We start from the raw sequence: 26,735 nt of genomic DNA, 5'->3' as shown, positions 1-26,735 counted from the left end.
TATCTATCTATCTATCTATCTATCTATCTATCTATCTATCTATCTATCTATCTATCTATCTATCTATCTATCTATCTATCTATCTATCTATCTATCTATCTATCTATCTATCTATCTATCTATCTCTGTCTCTCTCATATATATATATATATATATATATATATATATATATATATATATATATATATGGTCTGCCTGGGGGGTTGCCAACCAGTATCCCGAGCTGTTTCGTCATGTGCCAGCGCATGCTCCTCGACTTGACTTGGCTTTCCAGTGTGCTTCTTGAACACCTCATCCTCACAATATTAAACATCAACAACATGCCCACACATTTCAATTCAGGTGCACATTAATTTAAAACAGTCCCTTATCATCTGTTTATTTTCATATTATATGTTGTTATGGCTTTCATTACAGCCATCTCAAACTATTTAATGCCACTAGCAAACAACTGACCTTTATTTTCCTTGGCAGATGCACCCTGGACTGTGCTACTTGCCAACATTGAGCCTGATTCTACAGCAGTGACAGTCAGTGGCCTAATCCCAGCTCGTTCGTACCAGTTCCGGATCTGCGCAGTAAACGATGTGGGTAAGGGACAATTCAGCAAGGAGACAGAAAGGTGAGAGTCCATTGCCACATGCTCCTTTGGAGGAATGCACTGTTTTAGTTTCGTAATTCACAGAACATTTTCCATATGGTCCTTTTTTGGCCAGAATATGTACTTTAAATGATGATTTTAGCATTTATTATGTATATGAAATATTTTTTACTCAATATTTAGTAATTTCAAGTCAGTATTGTCCCCTCTTAAATTAGAGTTAGTTGAATGTAGGGCTTCTAGTTTTACCAGAATAAGTTTATTGTGTGCATTGAGTATTTTTTGTTTTTGGAGAAGAAGCAAAAAAAAAAATCAAGTAATAAACTCATCCATGAACAATTTGTTAATCTAATTATTTAAATATTTTTAAGGTACTTCTTGCTTGTTTCTCATATTTATTTCTTGTGGAGATGGGCGTAGAGTGGAAGTACTATATATAGAGTGACACCAAAGACCATCTGCTTACCCCTTAGCTACAAAAAAAGTTTTTCAGAATCTTTACCAGCCATTTTGGCCAATTATCATCCACTCATTTCTATTCAATTTCATCTTTAATTTTAATTCCCAGGCTTCTCATGGCACATTGTAACTTGTATTATTTCATCACTTTCTGATGGTTCCTTTCAATTCACACAGACTGTCTCTGCCAGAAGAGCCTCCAAGCGCACCTCCTCAAAATGTCATTGCAAGTGGACGAACTAATCAATCAATCATGATCCAGTGGCAGCCTCCACCAGAGAGCCACCAAAATGGAGTTCTCTGTGGATATATAATTAGGTAAATTCAACCTTATTACTATTTTGTTCCTTTTATAGCCCAATGCAGGAAAGAATCTTCCCCACATATTCCTCCTCATTTCCCATAATTTGGCATCATTAGTCTACATACAGATCTTGAGTTATTTCACAACATTTAACTGTCTTTGGGGACCAGTTTTATTTACATGTCTTATAATAAAAATGGATCACTGTGAAGATTTGCAATCTAGTGCATTTATGCAAATCTAAAGTTCAAAGATGTGCAAGTAACATCTTTATGCAGTTTATGGTGACAAACAAGCAGATAAACAACATTACATTGCTGTTATGCATGACTGAAACTTTCCAGAAAAAGTTCATTTGCATTCCAATCCTGCTGAAACCTTATATGGAGGCACTGGGGCAGGAGGAAAATAGATCTGCAAACAGAAATCTTCCAAGGTTTTTTATGTTTTATTTGCTGAACTTATTAGTATATCACTGAATAATCACCTGTTTACCTAAATAAGGTATTCTAGTCAGTACAGAGGTGCCAAGACTCCATAAGGTATACTTACCTGTGTCAGATCCTTTTTCCTCTTTTTAGATACTGTCTTGCTGGGCTGCCTGTTGGTTATCAATATAAAAACATCACCAACCCTGATGTGAACAACCTGCTTCTGGAAGATTTGATTATCTGGACAAATTATGAAATTGAGGTGGCGGCCTTTAATGGTGCTGGTCTAGGGGTTTACAGCAGCACTGTAACGGAGTGGACACTGCAGGGAGGTGGGTACAAACGGCTGTGTAACCTTAAATAATAACAATAATATATTTTATTTTTATAGTGCCTCTACCATGCTCAACCTACAATTGATGTGTCTATGAAAAGGTTAATGAAGATATGAATTATCAATCTGGCCAGTCAGGATGCCACTTGTACACTGTTCAGAAGTGCATGAGTGTACTAAATATAAGGTGGTCCAGATCTAATTATGCAATTTTCATTACGCTATAACTTAAGTTTATTACATATAGAATTCACAGCACCTGCCCTGCACATAGAGATTTCACTTAAAATTATTTTTGTTGCCGAAAGGTAGCAGCACCTGCCCTGCATTCCAAAATGGAGGGAAGATGGTTGTCAGTCGAACAGTTGCATAATTAGATCTGGACCACCCTGTAGTTTGGCTTAAGTGGCTCTCTATGAGACCCCACAGAGAGCTGTGCTCTTTTTGGATTGTAGATAGGACATAATGCAATAGCCAAATTAGGAGATGTAGCCAAAAGGAAATAAGCAACACAGATGCAAGAAATTAAACAAAAATGTAGGCCTGGGGAATATAGGCAATACACTGTCAAGTCATTGATAACCTGCCTTTCATTCTCAACAGGCAGTAATCTTGTTCTCATTCAGAGGCTGCTTGTTTCATTTTTATTAAGATGCAGATACTTTAGGACAAAAACCAAACCAATGTGTGTTGAGAATAATCACTTAATCTGTTCATGTTTCAGTGTTGAATATATGGAAACTATTACAATTTATAAGTTGCTTGGTATAAAATCACTACCTGAATTAATTAAATCTAACATGTGTGCTGTGTTTTAATGTATTTACATTCTCATGCTAATGAGAGTACTGCATGTTTTATTTTACATGGTACTTGTTTGCATTTGAGTAATTTGGACACTCAGAGGTCAGGATGCTTTCATTTTTAAACCTGTTGTCTAAGTTAATGCAAGTAGGCTTAATTTAGGGATGCATTTGTTAAAGATCAGTATGTTTTAGGACGTTGTACCTGGCTAAGTTTCATGGTCATATTCTTTGAAACCCTTCCCAAAATCATTACCATCTACCAGTTTACTCTCTAGAAGTCTGCTTTAGGTTGCCAGTGGGACATGTACTACAGCCCTAAAGTTTAGCTTGGCTAGTGAGTAGAGTGTAGTAGTGACATGGTTAATTGGTTTCATTCAGGGTCTCTTTGCTTTAGAACCAGAATACCTTTGTACTTTGGGAACTAAATTTTGCATCTCTTAACTGTTGTCCTGGCAGTCCCCACAGTGCCTCCAGGGAATGTCCAAGCAGATGCTGTGAACTCCACTAGCATTCGGTTAACTTGGACACCACCAAGTCCACAGTTCATCAATGGAATCAACCAAGGGTATAAGGTGAGCTGGTGGAGATATTAATAAGTGTCTATCATTTTATACTGCACAGGAAAGCAAAAATAGATGCCTTTTGAGATTTTCAGCTAGAAAAACGGAAAATGTGACAGATATGTAATGGATTCTTTAGTTGAGTGCTTTGAATTAGTGTGTGTCACCTAAGAATTATAATCTACATTTCTTTTATGCTTAGTCTCTGTCTCCTTCTACCTTTCAAAAAAATATTATTAACATGGCACATTGAGAATTACATGGAAAGTGTAGATGATGTACATTATGTACAGTATATATACCAAGCCATGCACGCGCATCCACACACACACACACACACACGTTTGTTTGTATATGTAAATAATTTAATAACAAAATGAATGAAAAATTACAAAAAATAAGATATTGAAGGCGCCTAACAACCAATGGGGTGCCTGCTATACTTGCCCACAACAAAAAGCTTGAAGTGCACATTCTTTCCTACCTCTAAACCTTTATGTATAAATATGCATATGAAGATGGAGGTTGAACAGATGTTCACACATGCATTTCATCTTGTTTTATATTTGTATAATTTACCATTCCAGTATGCTGTGTCCTATTTCAGGAGTTCTAATTCTTTTACTACAATGGGCAAAGAAGAATAATTTTTATATAGTTCCTATGAATTTTGTAAATATTTCCCCCATTTATTCTAATAATCACACAGTACTAAAAATAAATAAACTGCTAAATAATTTACATTCTAATGTTTCAAACATTCCCAATTACCATAAAATTTTCAAGTGTTGATTTGATTTTTCCACAGCATGTCATGGCTGTGCAGTTTATTGTGTACTCTTCTTTTTCCTTTTTTATATAAAATAAGGTTGATTATGAATTGTACTTTTAAACAATACCACCCACCCAACCCCAATGATTATTTAGGGGAAAAAAATCTTTTTCACTGCACATGTGTGTAGAGAGACAGCATTACATTTATGAGAGGTAAGTGTGCAGTTTTATACGCAGGAAGTAATAAAATTAGATACAATTACAAAGTTGCAAGCAGATTTTAGTGAGGGTAGCTTAGTTTAAAGAAATATGAGGAACTGATTATTTTTTCAGCATAGCTAACAAGAATAGATGAGAATATATCTATTTTTAACCAGCTTAGTTCAGTTAAACGTGGAGGAAATTAAGCTTATACCTGCAACACTGAGTGCAAAGCAGGAACAAAATTTGGATGGAGTTCTAGAATAAAGAAATTCATATTACATTGAACATTGTAACAGCACCTCCATGCAGTATTTGTTTTTCTGCCACTTTCACCTTATCTGTTATGGAGACGTTATGGAACATTCCTTTTAACCATTTTAGTAAAAGTTTTGCATTTAGTGAAATGACAAGTAATCGCTTACAGTGAATGCAGTGTAACATTCTGAAGTCTTTCTTCTTTCTATGTAGTTTAATCAGTATGTATGTAGCTTATAGCTTTAGGAATACATTTCCTATCAAACCGTAATGAATTGATGCACCAAATTATTGTGATACAGAAACTTGCAGAGCAGCAGCGTAATCTTTGATCTAATCACACTCTCTCAAACCAACTGATGTAGTAAAGTTAGAGGTCAGTGGTATGCTCGCATTTCAAGAAATGGATGTGAATTTACGAGCTGCTGTAGCTGTTGATTAGCAAAGTATTTTAATTAATCAATTGCTTTATTCTACAGACTGTGATATAGTTTCATTTGTAAGCATCAAGCTCAAGATTGAAGTAACAGCCTCATTAAACTGACATCACTGTTACTACACCTTTTCTTAAAGTGCCAGTGTATAATTACTGTACTTATTGTTATGGTGTTCAGTGGAGCCTCTTTTACCCTTTAATTTTATTTTTTTAATAATCTAGTCATTTTCTACAGAAAATGTGTGCATAGTAACTACATTGCAAGCAGGTAATGACTGTACTTTACATGGCCCCTGACTTGCATACAAATTATGAACATGCAAAATTGATCACATTACAGATCAGTGGCGCTGAGTAGTAAACAGCTGCCAGCCTTTCTTATTATGTGATTTCTCTGTTGCAAAGAGCTTTCTTTTTAGTGTTGTGTGCTTTTATTTGAAATCATTGGTATGATTGCAGTGGAGCACCATTTAGGGAGATTGGCTTAGAATGTAAAGAATAGTGTTTTGGTTTCTTTTTTCAATTAACTAATTGTGACAATTTGTCTTTTTACCATTTTGTTACGTTGTGAAACAACAAGCAAGTGACCAGTGAATATGTTAATCCAGTTAATCCAGAAAACTACTAGTATTCACTGATATTGCACCAAGTCGCAGAAGTTTGGAAATGTCATCTGTAAATTAGAATTTTTAAATAGGCTGGGTTCCAAAGAAATGGAGTGAACTTTCAAAAACAGTATACAGTGTAACCAAAACCAAAAGTCAAGAACAAGCAAAGTTGGAAACTTGAAATTCTTTATTTGATTTCAGTATACCTTTATGGGAATGTGAAGATTGTTCGATTTATTGGTCATAAAGATCATAAAACTGCTAACCTGCTCACATTTAAATGACCTGTCATATACAATGTCACAAATTGCTGCATGTGCACTTGGAGACTCTGCAGTAGGAAAGCAGGTCCAGAAATCAATGCAACAGCAGCACTAAACGACACTACTGGCAACTCAATAAACAGAATGTGAAAAATGAATAGAAAGCAATTATAAGAGAGCAAAATGAGGAAAGATGTTCAAAGCTTGCCAAAATAACCTTAAATAGCAGAAATTGCTCGATCTTGCAACTTTCCTGCATGCCAAAGACAATGACTACGTATCCTTCTCTATTACCAAGTATTAACAGACTAAAAGAAGTTCAAATTGCTAATGCCAGACATCTGACTTCGACCCAGTGAAATGAACAATGATACTGACTCAGTTATACTTCAGTCTAGTACAATATCATGTTAGCGTTAGAACTCTGTCTACTAACGCTCCTAATTGCCAGTCCTTGTCGTTTCCCTTAGGCTAGCCTCTCTGAAATTTGAGATCATCAGATACCAGTCTTCTTACTGTTTCAGAGATTATGTGGCCCTCAGTGAACACCCAAGTGTATTTTATATCTTGTATTTTAATCAGACGTGTCTTTATATCTACTCATACTGCACCAGACTTTGTTTGTTTACCATACTAAACTATACTTGGTAAAATTAACAACATACAGTAAATGTACATGTAAACACAGTTTGTTTTTGCCACTCTCTCCTATCACTGCTCTTTTAGCACTCTGAACGTATGGTATGCCATTTGTGCTGCAGGTCCAGTCATTCAGAAGTGCTCACCATCTTATGTTTTCTCTGTGTGAAATGGTGCTAAAACCTGAGCAGATACAGAAAACAGCAGTTTGTATCTTGGCTACTGTGGCTAACCTGCCTTTCTCTATTTCTTTCCTTACTGCTTAGCTTTTGGCATGGGAACTGGGTCATGAAGATGAGTTAACAGTGGTGACGGTGAGGCCCAACTTCCAAGACAGTGTTCATGTGGGTTACATTACGGGTCTGAAAAAGTTTAGTGAGTATGCCATCTCAGTGTTGTGCTTCACTACTCCAGGAGATGGACCCCGCAGTGCCCCTCAAGTGTTACGCACCCATGAGGATGGTGGGTATTTTTTTTGAAGATTTGCTTTGTAACACAGAGATAACATGATTATTATCAATTGAAAATGATGATTTTGTGTTAAATAAAGTTTCCTTTTTTTTGTAAGCAACATAAAAAAATAGATGTCATTTTGTTTAGTACTTTACTGAAGTTGTTTTCTTGTTTAACCAGTTTTTTACAATTGATGAAATCCAAATTTAAGATTAAACTGAAACTCAACTGTTGCAAAGCATAGAGACATTCAGAGCAAGAAAACAACATTCAGCCTTAAAGCTCGTAAGATCCAGTTCAAGCACTGGTTTTAAAAGAGGGATCACTCAATCTTTTTTGAATCCCTAATAATTGTATCTATTTTGGACCATCTAGCCCTCTCTAACATTTATTTTCTTTCTGCACACAATGCACTATTGCTTGTACATCACTTAATGCTGTTCTCCTTGCACTTCCCAAATGGCAAAACACTGGAATTTAAGAGAATGCCAAAGTTCAGCTCAAGTCTTAGTTACATCCAGGTAGTAACCAGCTGTCCAGACTGTATTTCTTGCTGTTACAGATATCATTCAATTGTGTGACACCTCTATGTATCACTGTGTGTGTAACTACTAGGGAGATTCAGTGACAGGTATTTAAAATATGTAACTCAGCCATAAAAGTGGGAAGAAAGACTTTAAAAGTAAATAAATAGATTTAAAATGCATGTAAAAAGATACTGATTTTACAAAGGTTTTGTTTCACTAAAGACTTAAACAACTACACAATTATGAACATATAACATTGTCAAACTAATTTAGCCCAGTTAGGGGTTACCCAGAGCTGGAACATATTCTGGAATTCTGGAATGTAACACTGGATGGGACTGCCAGTTCATCACGAGGCATCCTTACATGCACATCCACACTGGGTCAGCTCGCACTTGTCAATTAACCTAACATGAATGTCTTTGAGATGTAGGATGAAGGACGCAGTACTTGGTGAAACACCCCACATAATCATGAGGGAAATATGTAAACTGCTTGTAAATAGCAACCAAGTATTTTTTTTTATCTTTATTTCACCTTATACAATTTCTTGTATTAGGAATTTGTTAGTTTTCGCATACCCCTTGGGGTCAGAGCACAGGGTCAGCCATTGTACAGCGCCCCTGGAGCAATTACAGGTTAAGGGTCTTGCTCATGGGCCCAGAAGAGTAGGATCTCTTTTGGTAGTGACAGGGATTCGAACTGGCAACCTTCTGGATACCAGCACAGATCCTTAGCCTCAGAGCCACCACTCCGCCCCACATTATAGTATTTCTGCATGTAAATAGCAGCCAAGTATGGTAATTGAACCAAGAAACTTGGGCTCTTGAACAAGCTGCCATGCCAAACCATGTGTGTTGTAACAATGCTCATACTGAGAGAGCAAAATATAAATATTTTCCAAACAGTATTGTTATCAAAGTAACCATTAATTATTATAACCTAAAATAAAATTTGCAAAAAATCTGAAAATTAGTGAATCAGTCAGTTTGCATAGGAGAGACAAGCTTAGCAATAAAATGTTGAAATATTAGAGGAAGTTTGAAGGTTCATAATTTGCTCAGGTGACCTCAATGCAATCAGAAAAGCTTCATCGTAATCAGGAGAAGCTAATCAGGATAAAAGAATTGATGAAAGTTTTTTGAGTGATCACACTTTATTTAGCCTTCCTAGTGTGGAAATGAATAGCACAGTTTGAGTCTCTTTAATGTGTCACATTTCAAGTTAAAACTCTTTTTCTGAGCAATTGTAACAGACACAGGCAACAACAAGAAGAAACTAAGATGACAGAAATGTGGAAACTTATAGAAATCAAGCATAGCTAACATTGCTCATGGAAGCCTGTTTATCTGTATGCCTCCTGGGTGTGATACTTGGCCAAAAGGAGCAATGTACCCTGTATGCTTCAGTCTGAGTTTCTACCGCTCAGTATTTCTCTCTGGACTTAATTTGCACTGTGTAGGAGCAGTAGCTTCAAGTATCTCTTGGATTACTGTATCAGATTTCTAGGCCTATCCAAAATCAAATCAGGCAGAACAGAGTGTCCATAAGACAACTTTTCTCCAATCAGCACTCCTTGATTGGTTCTCATAAAAAGCAAGAAATATAAGGTTTACCAAGACAATAAAACACAGTCCATTGAAAAATACTGGCCTATTTAAAGTGTATGTCAAATATTCTCTTGACAGTCAACCTGGGAAAAAGTATTCAGTCCCTTTACTTGTTATGTATTTTGTTCTTTGCAAAATTTTTATATAAAATCTGTGAGTCTTACTATTTTAACGTGACATTTTTTTGTGTTGTGGAAAAAAAGAAACAACTTAAAAATAAGAAACCTACTTTGTGCAAAAGTGTTCAATCCTCATAGTTTACCTACAAAGAACGCTGACTACTTTGGACTTGGGAATACTTTTCCAAGTTGTCATACGTGTTTTACAGTTAGTAGGTGTTGTCCATTTATACTATAGTATATTGGCCCTTCTGTGGTAGCCTATTGGTGGTGTACCTGTTTTTATGTCTTTATTTACCTGTATGCGTAAAAAAAATATTTAATGCTATTTGGAACACTGAAATAATGAATTTCCTGAATATCAAAACCATCCTTTGTTGCATCCTTCCAAAGAGAAGTGCAATTCTTTTAATGACATCAGATTTACTGCGTAGAGGCTGAGATTTCAGTAATTTAGGTTAATAAGGAGAGGCTTTTTGACCTCTTAAATATAGTTTTATAGGCCTACAGGTATAAATGAGGATAGGCGATTTTGGTTTGTTGGTTTTCTCACTCTGCATTTCTCTATAGTTTCTCTGTAATGTTGTTTTTACAGTGACTGTTTTAAGTGCCTTGAATAAAAGATTTTCTTCAGTGTTAGAGAAACTGTCCCACAATTGGTAGAGTGTGGCCAACTAAAATATCATTCAAATGATTTGTTAAAATAACCCATTCCAAGTATGATTAAAAAAAATTGTATTTTTTTCCTCACATTAAAATTACCTGCAGTATGTTTGAATGTTAGGACTGATCTTATGTTATTTTTATTGTGCTGCAATCTTGACTTTGGTTTGTAACATCCATCCATCCATCCATTTTCCAACCCGCTGAATCAGAACACAGGGTCACGGGGGTCTGCTGGAGCCAATCCCAGCCAACACAGGGCACAAGGCAGGAAGCAATCCCGGGCAGGGTGCCAACCCACTGCAGGACGCACACAAACACACCCACACACCAAGCACACACTAGGGCCAATTTAGAATCGCCAATCCACCTAACCGGCATGTCTTTGGACTGTGGGAAGAAACCGGAGCGTCCGGAGGAAACCCACGCAGACACGGGGAGAACATGCAAACTCCACGCAGGGAGGACCTGGGAAGCGAACCCAGGTCTCCCAACTGCGAGGCAGCAGCGCTACCCACTGCGCCACCGTGCCGCCCGGTTTGTAACATTTACTGGTTTATTTGTGTAATGCTTTTCCCTGAATGTTACTTCATTGATAATTTGTTTTTTAACTGTGCATATTATACTTTTCACAATTATTTACAGAAAAAAAAGAGAGAGCCATGACAGGTCAAGATGATTTGTAGAAACAAAAACAGGCCTTGCAAACTCCAAAAGTGTACTCAGTAATAGACACAAGAAGACGTGTTTCTCTGAGTCCTGTCTCTGATTTTCAATAGAAAATGTTTTTCGTTATTGGAGTTTAGGTATAGACCATTAAGGGACATTGTCATTTAAACGTCGTGGGCTCATTATGAAGCTAGTAAACAGATACTTTTACTTACATTTTGGACAATTCTGGATTCACAAACCTGAAACATATGCTCTACTTTCAGTTCCTGGACCCGTTGGACATCTAAGCTTTACAGAGATCTTGGACACATCACTGAAAGTGAGCTGGAGGGAGCCACATGAGAAGAATGGCATTCTTACAGGTGATGAGGCGGTTGTCATTTCTGGGCAGATGAACTGCAGTTAACATTTGAATGTTGGGTAGCACACCAAGTGGAGCTGTTGGAATATTCAGTATTCAAAGGTTTCCATGTGTCTTTTTCAGGTTACCGTATTTCTTGGGAGGAGTACAACCGCACCAACACACGTGTCACTCACTATTTACCAAATGTGACACATGAATACAGAGTGACAGGCCTCACAGCTCTAACCACCTACACCATTGAAGTGGCTGCTATGACATCCAAGGGTCAGGGAGCATTATCCTCCTCTACAATTTCTTCTGGGGTCCCTCCAGGTAAATATAATTATTTAAATGAGAACATTATGTGGAAAGAGCAGTTACAACAGTCACACTAAAAAACTAAACTTTGGTGATGGATCGTTTGAATGTGATGAAAAGAAACCGAGTAGCTGCTTTAAACCGCCTTAAATTGCTCTTTTTGTGGGAAATTCTGTGTTGAGAAAACATGTCCATGTAATCTGAATGTCATTGTCCAAGGAATGATGTTTAACATAACATTTTGAAACCTATTTGTTGTTTGGAAAAATAATTTTTAACGGGACAGATTAAGAAATATCCTTGATTTGTCTATAATCAGAAAGCATAGAATTCCATAATGAATTAATTTAAATGAAGGAACTGGGTCAGTAATTGACTTTTGTTTTTACAAAATGAAGCCGTTTAGAGATAACACATAGCATTCTCAAGCCTACTTAGTTCAATACAGGATTGCTGGGGATCAGGGGGTCAATGTGAGGTAGTAACCAACTCTGGACAGGGTGCCAGTCTATCAAAGAATTCAGAATCGTTGATTAATGGATCATATTCATCTTTTACATGTGAAAGTAAAACTTCAAGCAGTCAGACAAAAACCCCATACACACACTGGGGAGAAATCCACAGAAACAGACAAGACATCCATACCCAAAATACCTGATTAATAAGGCAGCAGTACACCACTGCCAGCTTCAGAGATGCTCTAAAATGAATCAGAATACGCTGGAGGGTTTTGCTGAGAGCACTGGTTAACGCAGAGGGTGCTTTGCCTGTTTTTCTCTTAATTATTTTCCCTCTTGATCAAGATGAATGTTTCTCTCTAAATATGAGTCAAACCACTTTAAAAAGTGAAATGTTTACATTTCCCTTGTGCGATTACATGGGCCCTGAATCTTGATATTTTGATGCTCAATATAATTTGTAATGTCAAAAATTTAATTTCCTTGTCTACTAGACAATATAACCTGACTACATATCTCTCTCATTGTATGAAGAGGTGAACTGTCTACAATTTTATGTTTTACTGGGTAGATTAAAGTCAATGATATTTCATTTTTATGAGATGTGCAATGGAGTATGCAAATTATTTTTTTACTCTTTAAATATGCATAAACCCACATGTGCAAAAAGTTTTATTAGGATTTAGCAGACTTTCTTTTTAATGACCATTATGCGTGTCCTGAAATTTCAATTACATTGTTTTAACTAGATGCATTGTTCCGTTTTCTTTTTTTCTGTTTTCTAAATATTTATGTAGATGTGTGCTTTTGCTGCACTCATTCTTCAGGTAATGAGTTCCCATTTGCCGTTCTTGTGCTTCTTGAGTAGGGTAGGAATAGGTATATCAGTAGATAGGTACCTTGGTAAAGGATGGTCTGTTTTGTAGCACTAAGTGACAAATTTAGTGACCTGACTTCCCAATAAAACCTGGCTTTTTAAGGGTGTCCTTGTAGTTGTTGTTCTGTATGTTTTGTCCAGGTATTTTTGTTATGTTGTGTTTTGTGCTGTGGAATGCATTATACACTTTTGGGAAGATAAAGGGCCCATCCTGTTATATTTTTTAATTAATTATGTTAGGGATGGACATTAGTAACACAATAACTGTTGGGAATCCACTGCTTCAATATTTAAATGTTACTGTGGTGCATTCTGTGGCATTCAGCCACACAGCAATCAGTTTAACATGTGACCTAGTTACTTTTTGAAATTCCTTTGTAAGAGCACGCATGACCACCCAGCATCTCTTAATCCTGAGGCTATCTGAAAAATCCAAGCTCTTCACAGTACTTTTTCCTGATCTCTTGTAACTTTCTTCCTAGAACTTTGCTTTACTCTTTGTGTAGATGAGTTTCAATCGTTACTAATAAATTACAAGCCAATTGATGCAATTCACATGGCATACAAAAATAAAAAAAACTGAGTTTTCTTTACAAATGTATTTCTACCAACTAGACAGTTTGTTCCTTTAAAAGCCACTGCCTATGGTCATAGTCTTTATCCCCCATTATTATTTATTAGATAAAACAGTTTGTCTCATTGGAGTGTTTTAAAAGATGATGGCTATGAAATGTAATCATTAATGCAGGGACAAGATGAGCTAACGTTAAGCCTAATGTAAACAGCATCAGTGAATTAATTCTTTAAATTAGTGTTGAACTGATCCCTGTTGTGTACTGACCTTGCCTAATTCCAGCTGCATACTACAGTAGACTTTAGTTCAACGTTGTATGTGATAAGAACATGACAGCAGCTATTGCACTGGAGGCTAAATTGAAAGTGCAAACTGCTACCACAGGCACAAAACCGTACCCCTATATTTGTAAATGATCAGTCTTTCTGCAGCTACTCAGTTATCTTAAATTTTGATGTTATTTTTCTCAATGCATCCCAGGGTAATGGTAGCTCACCTCTCCATGCTGCTGTTTATAGACAAGTAATCCTTTCTCCTGAATACATTGTCTGAACTATTTGGCAAAGAATGGTGTGGCACTGTGACGTGTGTCAGATTGTTAAAGTATTCAAGCAAGCCATAAAGTTTAGATTATGTGTCAATAATAACTGGATACAGCTAAAAAACATGCCAAGGCTGGTCAAGCTGATATTTTAGCAGTGCAACTACAAATGCAATGAGTGATCTATGCATGTCTTTTTGACTTGGTGATTGTAATATTCAAATTGTTTGTAGGGCTGCACATAGCAATAAGCAGATGTGCCAGTTGTTTAATGAAGATGACTGAGAATTAAAGCAGTAGTTGGAGCTATAATACAGTGGGTACTGTAAACTGAGATTTCAACAATAGTGAGGCAAATATTTTAATTCTGTACGTAGACAACTGACATGCATATTTCTTCACTGTACAAGAAAGGCAAAATCATTTTAGTTCAAACACACATCTTGCAGTGCAAACATTTAGTAACTCAGGCCTAAATGTTTCTAAATTGAGATCAGTTACTAAAAGCCTCCTTCTCTCAAGGTGTCCAGTTGCAGTTTATCCAAAATGTGAGAGCACAGTGGTGATATAGTAGCGAATAAGGGGGAAATTGATAAAGGAATATGATAGAAATAAAATGTGCTCTGTGACATATTCTTAGTGTTGTTTCCTTTTTCAGTTCAGCAAAACATTCAATGACATGAAAGAGCTTTTCGATGAAATTTGCCTAGTCCAGTCTATACCTAAAAGCACTTTTTCTCCTTTGTTGCTTTTTTCTGTTTACTACATTATGATTTCATTGATAATGCTTCCTTTATTTATTATTTGTTCCATCTCAGAGCTCCCTGGTCCTCCAACGAATATTGCCATTTCCAACATTGGTCCCCGCTCTGTCACCTTGCAGTTTAGGCCTGGGTATGATGGCAAAACGTCTATCTCCAGGTGGCAGATAGAAGCTCAGGTGAGGGCACTATTCTTTTGTCTTACTAAGTATCACTCTCTTTTTGTAGTTAGTTCACTGCATCCACAAAATCTGGAACCTCTGTCTTCCCCCAAATGTGTAAGGTACATTTACAATCAATGACACACCTAAACTATAGTAGCTTATAGCTTCTTTATTCATGTGTTTTACCTACACCTAATCCCAACATACCATCAGCCTGCTTGGATATCTTACCATGTTGTTAATTACTTTTGATCTTATGTGTCCCATTTATTTTGCATTTTATATTTCTTGTTCTCCTCATTTTTTCTTCTTCTGTAGGTTGGTGTGATTGGTGAAAATGAAGAATGGGTCCTGGTCCATCAGCTGCCTAATGAGCCTGATGCCCGTTCCCTTGAGGTTCCTAACCTTAATCCATACACTTTCTACAGGTTAGCAAATCCATTTCTGTGAAATCAAGTTATCATAAACTACACACTGAGATGAAGACTTGTAAAAGCAGAATGAAGGCAAACCTATAGTGTATATATGCAGGCTGCCCATATCTGCCATCCTATTCCCACTGGACACACAGCCCTACTGATGATACCCAAGTAGCCAGTTGAGGTTTTCTTCCTTGCTGAAATATTTATTGTATTGACGCTGACCCAAAACCAAGTATGTTATGTGCAGCATGTGGACCTGAATTTTTAAAAATACTCTCCTGTGAAAAAAGTTAAAAACTAACTGAAGTTGCAAAAGAGGTTTCTAGGTAATATATTTTATTAATCTGAAGAAAGGTTTTTCAAAGTATTCCTACAAAACAAAATGAATTCTGCCACAATTTTTGACACTTTAATACTTTTTGCTGTCATCACAGGGCATGGATATGTCACAGCATTTCTCATCCATTAATTGACTGTGAAGGCGAAAAGGATATGTGGTAGTGTAGTATCTTAATAAGGTTTAAGGTGTTTATGTTGTCATGTTTACACAAGAAAATGTGAAATCTGCCTTTTCAGTTGCATCTTTGTGGACAAGAAAATAAGAAGCGTTTTTACAAATTCTGAAACATATACATCTTTAAAAATATTTTCTGACATTGAGTTAATAATAAATTAACATTGGATAAGGGGTATACCGTATAGCATGGTATATACATCTAGGTGAAGCCAATTATAAATCATTCTTGACAAGAAAAAAATGTGGCATTCTGATTACTCTCATAACAAACACAGTCTTGCCCCTATTTTGCACTTTATGAAGCAAAAGGGCAGTTACAACAAATGAGCCTATTATCTTTACACTACTAGGGCAATGTCTGAATGTCCGAGTGCTGTCCTCATTGACCTCCCTCCTGGCTACCTTTGAGCTTAAGGATAATATGGTGATAGAGTATTTTATCCTTCTGCCACTGGTACTGTAATAGCAACATGTGACTACAAAAGAAATGAATGGAGAAAAATGTCAAATAAAGCATTGTTCTCCCTCTACTCAGGCCAAAATACATCTGCATGGCTAACTGATATATTAACAAAGACCTGGAATAAAAGATGCACAGTAGACTTTTAATATCTTGCTGAGCACAAGGACAAATATGAAGTGCTGTATTGGCTCCCATTGTTCATATTTTATGCTCAGTTACTACTTACATCTATTGACCTTCACATGTATACCAGGGTGAACATCAAAAAATGACAAATAATAATGATATGTGATGGGGGTACCATTTAAACAGACTTGGCATATCACTCCCAGTTGATTGTTTACCCACACTTGCATTTAGTTACCAGTTAGGGCTTCTGCTTTGAAACTGGCCTTTGCTAACACTGTCACTCTGTTGTCTCAGCCCAATACCTCAGCCACAGCACCCCACTTTCAGGCTGGCAGTCTTATCACAGATGATATAGTGATAAGTGAAATTTAGGATACAGAAAACAATGTGAGGTCTTTCATTTTAAAATGTTAGAAATATATCTTAAACATTTATGATTTATGGACTAACATGACTTTGTCCTTCACTAATATGCCTGGTAATTTTATGTTTTATTCGTTTCTTCAGGATGATTGCAGCTTTTCAAGTTAAAATATATATTTGTTTTAAATACCTAAAGATTTTCTTATGTATCCCATGCTTACAAAAAGTGCTCTAATGAGTGTTTATGAACAATGCCATTTTTGCTCATGTACACCTTTCTTTCAAAAGGTTTCGCATGCGCCAGGTGAATATTGTGGGGACCAGCCCTCCCAGTCAACCTTCCCGAAAAATACAGACGCTGCAGGCTCCTCCAGATGTGGCACCCACCAATGTGACACTGCGCACTGCCAGTGAGACCAGTCTGTGGCTGAGATGGGTGGTGAGAAACTTTGCACTGTAGTACAGAATCTTAAAGCTTAAATCTGGAGGCCTTTAATTACACTTAATAAAAACAAAAGTACCAAGATCTAAGTTAATTCTCATGTTCCTATTGTTTCAGTTCTATTTGAACAAAATAGGAATAATTGCAAATCTTTCTGCTTGAAGAAATTGAGGGTACTTTTTGATTCAACAAAAAAATTGATAAAGAAAAACAACCTGAAAGTACTTAAATGCATCAGCAAAGTTACAGGTTCTGATAATTTGACATTTATTGGCTCTCTTGTGTTTTCTGTTCTATAAGGTGGCAGATACTGAGGTGCTTATCAGTTCAGAGTTATTCACCACTTTGTTGTCCTTGCAGCCTCTGCCAGAGTGGGAGTACAATGGAAACCCTGAGTTTGTAGGCTATAGGGTACAATATGCAAGAACTGGATCAGAGAACCGAGCACTGACCCATATGGTCCCAGATCGGCTGGAGAGAGAGTTTACTATTGAGGATCTAGAAGAGTGGGCAGAATATGAGGTACGGGTTCAAGCAGTCAATGGCATTGGAGCAGGACCATGGAGCCCACCAGTCCGAGGCAGGACACGAGAGTCTGGTGAGGATAATTATCTATTAAGAGTGTATCAAATTTCAGAGAACTTAACACAAGGAATGTAAAATGAGGAGGCACCACACTGTGTATGAATATAGTAATGACTTAATAGATTTTTCCTAACTTTAAGAAGCTAAATGGCAATAAATGTTTCATAGATATTTCCTCTCACTTTTTTAGATTTTGGAAGGCACTGAGTGTGTGTATATGAATGCATGCGTGTGTATATATCTATCTAAATTGATAGACAACTAGATACAGACAATCTCTACAATATCACAATACTTATGGTTGAGTTTTGCTCATCAATGTTAAAAATCAGAGAAGTCAGTTCAAAATTCAATGCAGGAAAATATTTTACACTGGTTGTGCCTGTTAAGAACTCTTTCAGTAGAAAGAATAAAGTTACAAGTGAACTATTAAAAAGTTTTAAAAAGCAAATGAAAAGAACTGTTGTATTTGATGCAGACTTGTATGTATGTTTTCATTCACTTTCATGCTAATTACTCCATTGCATAAGTATGTTAGTCTTCCAATGAACAAAACCTCAGACAGAGCACAAGTTGCCTAAGTGAAACATTAATACGGAGAAAGGCACACACTAATATGTTCAGTATTTTACTGTTGAATTAATCAATATGAAATCGCATTAATGAGAAATTTCAACATGGGTAATTTATAATTAGAGGTCAGTACCACCAACTTATGTTCCAACAACATGCACAATTTATTCAATGGCAAGATGAAATATAACAAACATAATATAAGTACAAATCACACATAATAATGAAACATACAGTCATGGAGACCTAGTTGTTGCACAACATCACAGAATTACATATCCATATGTTTAGATTTCTGTTTTTTTCCTTTCAATGAAAAACGAATTTCTTTATACAAATTGAATTCTTTCTTTTTTAAATAAGTACTTGACCTGGTCACATGGGTTAGCTTATATTAAAGTATGAGCAGCATTTCCAGTTGGTTACTTTTACCTTTTAGAAACTACTATTGAAAGAGCAATAAAATTATTTCAGCTTGTGTTTTCTTGCCCATTTCAAATCTTTTTGCTTGGCTCCACTGTAAGCAAGTGTAATTTTCACTGTCATCCACAGATGGTGAGTGACTGTTAATAGTTACTTTATTGGCATTAAATTATTCACATTTAGTTATTTACTCATGTTAGGTTATTTACATTAAAGTAATTGAAAAGTGCAAATCTGTGTGAAAAATTCTTCATTGAAATGCACATGGGCATGCATTTGCAGGTTTTGATGTGAGGCAAATCCTCATAGACAAATTTGAAAATATTGTTTCAAACAGCAATGTTATTTTTTGTCAGTATTATTTTAAACTGAGGTGTATGGGAAACATTGATGACGTGTTAATTGTTTTCGTGCTAGATATTGGGGTCTGCTAGGGCTGTTATATTGAATGTCACTAATCAAATATAAGGTCACATCTATTTGAAAAAAGTTCTTGTTCAAATGGACAGGTTTTTCTAAACCACTACTCTGCTTTTTGATCGACAGGTGTACTAAGAACAGATTTGAAACATTTCTCCAGCACAGTAAAATTATTGTTCTGCTCCTGATTCTGTTCTGTTGCTTTATACTAAAGTGAATCATCCATTGTAGCAAATAAAAGCAGGTTTCCTTTCTCATTATAATGAAAAATAATTGCCATATTTCTGATTTTTCCTCATATTTTTATAACAGCTTTAAAATTGCCTTTGTACAGAGCTGTTGTAATGTCTAATCTGTAAAAGGGGATAAAAGGACTCTGTTTAGTTTAATCCTGTATACTATTCCCTGAATGCTGGTTCCTGACCGCAACACTCGACCTGTGCCCTGTGGTACAAACTTACCGTATTGGGGCTGAACGTGATCTTCCTTCCACAAATTTTTTTTTTTTATTATTAAACATTAGCCTGAGCTGCTTATGATTTGCTTTAGTTGCTGTGAACAAAATACTTTGCTAAATAAAATCTTATAATGAGTAGGAAGTAGGATTCTTAAAAATCCTTACAGTGCAAGCATGAATGGGTTCACTGTATCCCGGTTAATACAAGAGAGAGATGGATAGTTACTTTGTCTTCTGGAACCACAAATCCATATAACAGAGGGGGAACATAAAATAATAAGTACATTTATTGTGCTTTAATAATCAAGAGGGATTTTGTCTGGGTTTCATATACGTTTTATAGGCATGTGACGCATTCCTGTTCCATTTTTTTCGTTTTATCACATCACTTTCCATGCACCTGCTTTTGTGAAGGGCTGTGCTTTGAAGTATCAGTTTTGTAGGAAGGGTGCAATGCTTTGCAGAAACACTAAGAGCAAAAAATCCAAAATACAATTAGTGAAACATAAAAAGGCATGTAAAGTACAAACATTCATTTTTAATATTAATATTTGAACCTTGCTTCATGTATAATTTGACACCTAGTGTCTGACTAACTTCTTTTTTGTTTGCGGTCAAGCAAGGCCTGATTAAAAGCCTCACAGGCCTCTGGGTGACTTAACTAATAAATATTTGATCATACTTTTAACAATGTAGCAGGCAGACACCAGGTCATTTAATGCATTGTGGTATTTCTCACGTTTGATTTCAGCACAGATACTCAATTCATTCATTAAGTGAGGGGCAGAGGGGTTTTCTCCTTAAATATTTAGCACCATTTCATCTAGCAGGAGGGGGGACATCTTCCCTAGTCATTTCCAACTTGTTTTTTGGTGAAAAGGTCCCTCGTCATCACAGGCCTCTGGACCCACAGCTATAACACACCTATGGTAGATCAGCCCTTGCAGTCGAGTTTTTCTTTTGAGTTGTTAACATGTTGTAATTTCCACAGCCACTGGTTAATTAACTTAATAATGCAACTCAGATCCTGACTTTTCTGCATAGTTTCAGATAATAAGGTTTATACAACATAACATTTTGAACTCATCACTGTCTGGTTAAGGAACTGCAGTGTCTCTGACCATAAGGTACTACAACAGAAAAGATTATTGAGACCTCTCTGCCCTCAATTAAAGACATCTTTATAAAGTGATGCATCTGCATAGTCTAGCATTGTAAAGAACCAATCCCCCTCCGCCCACAGTCTCTTTGTCCCACTTCCATTTAGCAGAAGGCATTGAAACACCTTAACCAATTCTGCCAGGTTCTGCAACTGCTTCTGTTCTTTGGGTGTCCAAACTCTGAACTCTGTGTGCCTTGCTTGCCACTTGTATACTTTTATACTTTCTATTTTTGAAGTTGACTGCTAGCGTGGTTGTTACGTCTTTACTCCTCCTTGTGTGTCACACATTCACACTACCTCTTTCAATCACTTCACCAAAGCCAAACTGACCAGTCAGATTGCTCACAGGGACTGGACACACACAGACCTTAGTGTTTTATTATATGGTAGCTGTTTAGTGTATTTGGTGTGTGTGTGTGAGTGTGAGTTATCCAGAATTGTCCAGGTTAGAAATGGAATTACAAATTATATATTATATTTTCTTGGTTTTGGTGCAAAGAACCTCAAATTGCAATAAATATTCCCAAAACAGTATAAACAAAATAATAAAAAGTTAAATATAATGAAGTCAGACTCAGATTTTCTTTATTGAAAGTCAAGCATGTAAACCATCACACTATATGTGGTATTGTTTTTGTGTCAATAAGTTATATTGTAGTATTTCTTGCTATTCACCATGTATAATATAGTTAGCCATGTGGTTACAACACAGTATACTGTATATATCATATAAGACGAAGTTTTAGTTGTTATTGCTTTGCCACAATATTAGAATGAATATAACCTCTAAGTGACTTAAGCTGCCCTTGTGAGACAATGGCACACTAAAGTCTCAGAAATTGCTGCTGATCATGTGCATCCCTTTATGCTTACATAACCATTTTCAAATGGACACTTCCAGCAGGATATTGCACCACTTCACAAAGCATGACTCCGTTCAACTCAATGGCCTGCACATCCCCCAGATCTCAATACAGTAGAGGCCAGTTGGTATAAGGTGGAAGAAACTATTTGCAGTATGAATATGTGACTGAGAAATCTTTGTAAATTGTGTGATATTGAGTCATTGTGGACCAAAACCTCTAGTAGATGCTCCCTGCTCCCCACTGAACGTCACACTGAACCCATGTCATAATGAATTAAAAATTCTCTTGATGTAAAATGAAGTCATATGAATTATCTGATAGGTGAACCTAATAATGTGTCCAGTGAGTGTGTTAATATGTGCATACCCCACTTTAAATGTGTGCCAATTAGACCCATATTTATTGTTGATCATTATTGTTTTTCTTTGACTAATATGTATTAATCCATTTTCTCAAAACCTACAAATATTTGTGGCGACCTGTGGTCAATCCAGGTATTAGTTGTTCAGGAACTAATCACTAATGGGATGCCTATCTGTTTTTTGCAAAGGATTTCCAATAGCAAACCTTTCCAAATATTTATAGCTAAAGTTCCATTCAGCATACTGTATATTGCTTATTAGAGTATGTGTTTAGAAATTTTTTCCTAATTTTTACTTTCCATGCCAGTTCCCTCTTCTGGTCCAACCAATGTGTCTGCCTTTGCTACAACATCTAGCAGTATTCTGGTACGATGGTTTGAGGTTCCTGAGCCTGACAGGAATGGATTAATTCTAGGATACAAGGTAATGGGAGCATGTCATGCTTGTGTCCTGTCTTCACTTTTGTAATTTCTGAGATCATGATTCAGACTTGAAGTATTAAGAACAGCATGTTTGAGAGAGAGCTCTTCAGTGGAGTTGCCTTGTAAACCAACAGACTGACTTTTAAGTCTCAGCCACTGACTTATTGTACGAATTTTAGTGAGACCCATAAACTGCCAGGGCACTCTGTATACAAATAAGAAAACCATTTAATTGTATTTTTTTTATTTTTAAGACACATTTTATATTATATAAACATAAAAATATATCTCATGAAAATCCACTTTTCAGAATGGAATTGTACATCTAGTCCCTGAGCATTGTCTTTTTCTGTTAGAACATTATCTAGTAGAATCTTTAATTCCTGTTAATTTATTGATATATTTAGTATGGTCTAATTGTGAAATTTAAACTGCAGTATGGACCTTTGGCTGCAAACAGACAAATCTATCCTTTCAGGTGGTGTACAGAGAAAAGGACTCTGATTCGCCTCTTCAGTTCTGGATGGTTGAAGGGAACTCTACACATAGTGTGCTGCTCAGGGATTTGGGGAAGTATGTACTCTACGAGATTCAGGTGTTAGCTTTTACTCGCATTGGTGATGGAGTTCCCAGCACCCCTCCCATCCTAGAACGGACCCTGGATGATGGTAAGCAACAGAATTCTATTGGACATTTAATGAATCAGATGAATAAGGTTGTAATATAAAAATCTTTTTGGCATAATAGGGCAGATTGGATGTATGGGCAACACTATTCGGTTTTGACTGTAAGTTCAAGGAGCCGTGCTAAAGTAATGATATGGGACAGAATATGGATGGATGCTGTCAATTCAGATAGGTGGCACTGGCAGTATACTGCTTTTACGTAGGGAATGGTGCCTAGGTGATTGGATCTAGTGGCTGTCTTTCCCTGAGTAATAATCCTTTAACTAAAGGAACCATTTAGATTGAAGCAGAATGGAAGGGTAAAACTGACTGATTTCAGTTATGTAAAAAAAGAACTGCATGAAGCATAATAGACCAGAAAATACTTGTCAATTAGCATGCTTTATTCTTTGGCTATGTGATCTGTAGCTTTGTCCTAAATCCTATCATTTGCTACCTATATATAATGTATATGGGTACACTTTAACAGTGTCTTATGTGACCTGATGCTAATGCCAAGGTTCTGTAAGAAACACTCTGGAAACTCAGAGAAACAGCATCGCCCTACATCTGCATCATCTGAATGTGACTGGTAGCTCAGACAAATCAAGATGGGTTGGAATTTTTCAAATCTGTAGAAGTAATGTTTCCCTGTTGTTAATGTAACATTTACACCCCCCTTGTAGTGCCAGGCCCCCCAGTGGGAATCCTCTTTCCTGAAGTACGAACCAACTCTGTGAGGCTCATCTGGCAATCACCAGCCCAACCCAATGGGATTATTCTTGGTGAGTACATAAAATTTTCCAAAAGCATTTTAAACCTATCTGTGGATTTACAATATATCAAGTGGAGGAAGACATTGCCTCCCTGTTAAAATGTACATTCTCCTGGGGGGAAAAAAGATGCCCAAATCAGAATAAGCGTGTGTTATAAAAGCTGTCACTAAAAAATGTTATAATACATATGCGAGGTGTGATCAAAAAATATGGTGAATGTTTAAATTAAAAAAAAAAAAACATTATTACAGTAAAAGACACATTGCCATTAATCCCCCTCAAAATACTCCCCCTCGCTTTGAACACACTTATCCCATTGTTCTTACCACTTTCTGAAGCAGTTCTAGATGTCCTCTTTTGTGAATGTCAGAAATTGCTGTATCAGAACCAATGTTTGAAACGGAGCATTGTCACGATGGAGGATGAAGCTGTTTACCCTTTTCTCATATCATTTCCTAGACACTCTAATAAGCCTTTGTAATATTTAGAATTCACCTTAGTGTTCCTGAGTACAAACTCAGCTTGTACAATTCCATCAAGATCAAAAAACACCACGATCATCACCCAAATCATTCTGATTAGTAAAGAATAATAGTAATGTTCCTTATTGAAGTTTCCTTTTTGAGTAGCACTCTTGCAATACCAATTTTATCCAACAGATGTCAGCAAAAGTGGTTTACAAAATGTTTTTTTTTACTACTTATAGTAGAGGTGTGGATGGCAGCCTGGTATTCCCATCAATACTTACACTGTTAGGAGTGTTAAATTGATCTCCTGCATGGTACTCCACAATCCAATATCTTCAGACAAAAAAATAAAATACAAAGAACTCATTAGGCACTAATGCCAAAAAATTTTCAAAACCGTTCTTACTTTTTACCTGCTGTCTCTCCTGGGGTCATATACTGTATAGTCAAAGTAAATGAAGGTAAAGGTGCCAAAAAGGTAAACATGTGATTGTTCAGGATTTCATTAGGCCATAATGTCCATAAGCATCAAACAAACCCCAATATTTAGTTGCACAGTTATTACTACAGCATTAAATATGTAGTGTATGTCTGTGAAATTTGAATCCCTCAATTTTATTATCACGCTATTTAATATTGATATGAACATTAATTAAATATTTTCCTCTGAACTTCTGTGTACTGTAAGAATGTACATTTCAGTATGCAATGTGGAAGAGAAAGTTAAATGCTACGAGTCTTATCACTTATTTTTTTAATTCAATTATTTATCAGTTATTTTTATTATAGAAGTCCCAAGGGTGATGATAAGACTTTGGATTTAAAGGCAAGGCATATTATATACAACCAATCAAGAGAACACTGCTAACCATTAATGGGATCAAGAGATTGGCCTTAGTCCTTTGTACTGTATGAAGGCAATCATATATGTGCCGCCGATTAATCGGAACAGAGTAAAATGATCATTTTAAACTGCTAGGTTCAAGATGTCAAATTCTCTTTGACTTTGGGTATTTTACAGACACCAACAGTGGTTCATTTCTTCACCACAGCTGGAATGTACAGTATGTGACACTTTGCTCAGTTGAGAAATTATTATACATTGTTGGGAAAAAAAACCTTATCTAAGACAAACATGTCCACCTACATGGTAACATATATAATCTGATTCTCCAGACAGCCAGTCATGTTGCAGCAACTCCATACAGCGAACAGTCATGGCAAAAAGTTATTAGTTGTTGCTCAGACAAATGTTAGAATGGGAAAGTCTCAAGACCAAAGTGACTGTGGTGTGATTGTTAGGACCAGAACTGGTGGTTCCATCATATCAGACTGCCTATTAGTTTTATGTACTAAAGTCTCTTGAGTTTACAGAGAAAGATGTGATAAACCAAGAAACATCCAATGACCAGACATTCTATGGCTGGAAAAAAGCCATGTTCATGAGGCTAGTCACAGGAGAACAGACAGGCTAGTTCATGCAAACAGAAAGCCCACAAATACTGTCAGTTGAGAAATAAAAGATGACGGCATGATGGGCCTCACAAAAACTGATCTACTGAAGACTGCAAAAATGTCACTTAAATGTCATTTTTGGCTGTAATAAGCAGATGACAGGGTCAGATGTTAGTGCAAATAGCAAGAATCCATAGCTTGATCCTGTTTTGTGTGGGGAATGCTTCCTTGTCACATAGTAGGAGTTTTAATATCAAATGAGCTTAATTTGGATGCCACAACATAATTTAGTAATGTTGCTGACCACCTCTTTAGGCTACTGTCCACTTTCTTCAGATGCATGCTTTCATTAAAACAATGTACTATACATGAAGTCTACATCATCTTAGCCTGGTTCCACAAACATGCTGATGACTGTAGTTGACATCATAATGCAATCAAATAGAGCACCATTGGAATCAGGTTAGTAGCATTAATGTAAAGTCTAAGTATCTGCAGGAACTGTGTGATGCTGGCTCAAAATCCCTAAGGACTCTTTCCAGAACTTTGTTGAATTCATGCCTCCAAGAATTTAAGCTGTTTTGGGGCAAAAGTGATTGTAGCTTGAAGTCCTTTTTCTTAAACATTACACCACATTGACTGTTCATGTTTTAAAGTTAAAATTTACATTATGACAGATTTTGTTTGGGTAAGAGTCAATTAAAATTGAAATCAGAACCTGTCTGTCAAAGCAAATGTAGAAAAGCATAATGCAGTGTGATGAAGCTTTAAGAGCCTTGCTATACGTGTATCCTGTATCACTTATTTTAGACACAAATACAGAACATCTGTCATTCAATCCGATTTATCTGTCACATTTAAGGTTAATTATTTAATTATATGATATAAATTTGAAATGAAAGACAATAAAACAGACTGCATTAGTTTCGTGCAATCTGTATCAGTTTCTTGATAAAACTCTAGTCATGAATAGTACTGAACCAGAGAGAGAGAGCTCTGATACAACATACAA

At 36.3% G+C, this 26,735-nt stretch overlaps 1 protein-coding gene across 6 annotated transcripts in view; it reads left to right on the top strand.

Annotated features, from left to right (window-relative positions):
• Positions 1–26,735, top strand: part of sdk2b (sidekick cell adhesion molecule 2b) — a 419,662-nt gene that overhangs the window by 335,955 nt on the left and 56,972 nt on the right. For all 6 annotated transcript variants that reach the window (XM_051936527.1, XM_051936529.1, XM_051936530.1 and 3 more), the window contains exons 16-29: positions 475–622; positions 1,238–1,378; positions 1,946–2,127; positions 3,392–3,507; positions 6,941–7,136; positions 10,982–11,080; positions 11,203–11,394; positions 14,648–14,769; positions 15,073–15,182; positions 16,937–17,087; positions 17,451–17,688; positions 22,246–22,361; positions 22,839–23,028; positions 23,712–23,810. In XM_051936527.1, coding sequence (XP_051792487.1) covers positions 475–622; positions 1,238–1,378; positions 1,946–2,127; positions 3,392–3,507; positions 6,941–7,136; positions 10,982–11,080; positions 11,203–11,394; positions 14,648–14,769; positions 15,073–15,182; positions 16,937–17,087; positions 17,451–17,688; positions 22,246–22,361; positions 22,839–23,028; positions 23,712–23,810 — 2,100 coding nt within the window. The remainder of the gene's footprint in view (positions 1–474; positions 623–1,237; positions 1,379–1,945; positions 2,128–3,391; positions 3,508–6,940; positions 7,137–10,981; positions 11,081–11,202; positions 11,395–14,647; positions 14,770–15,072; positions 15,183–16,936; positions 17,088–17,450; positions 17,689–22,245; positions 22,362–22,838; positions 23,029–23,711; positions 23,811–26,735) is intronic.

This window comes from Erpetoichthys calabaricus, chromosome 14 (assembly GCF_900747795.2).
Source record: "Erpetoichthys calabaricus chromosome 14, fErpCal1.3, whole genome shotgun sequence".
NCBI classification, from domain to species: domain Eukaryota; kingdom Metazoa; phylum Chordata; class Cladistia; order Polypteriformes; family Polypteridae; genus Erpetoichthys; species Erpetoichthys calabaricus.
Note: the sequence above shows the minus strand (reverse complement) of the source record. Positions and strands in the feature narration are given on the sequence as shown.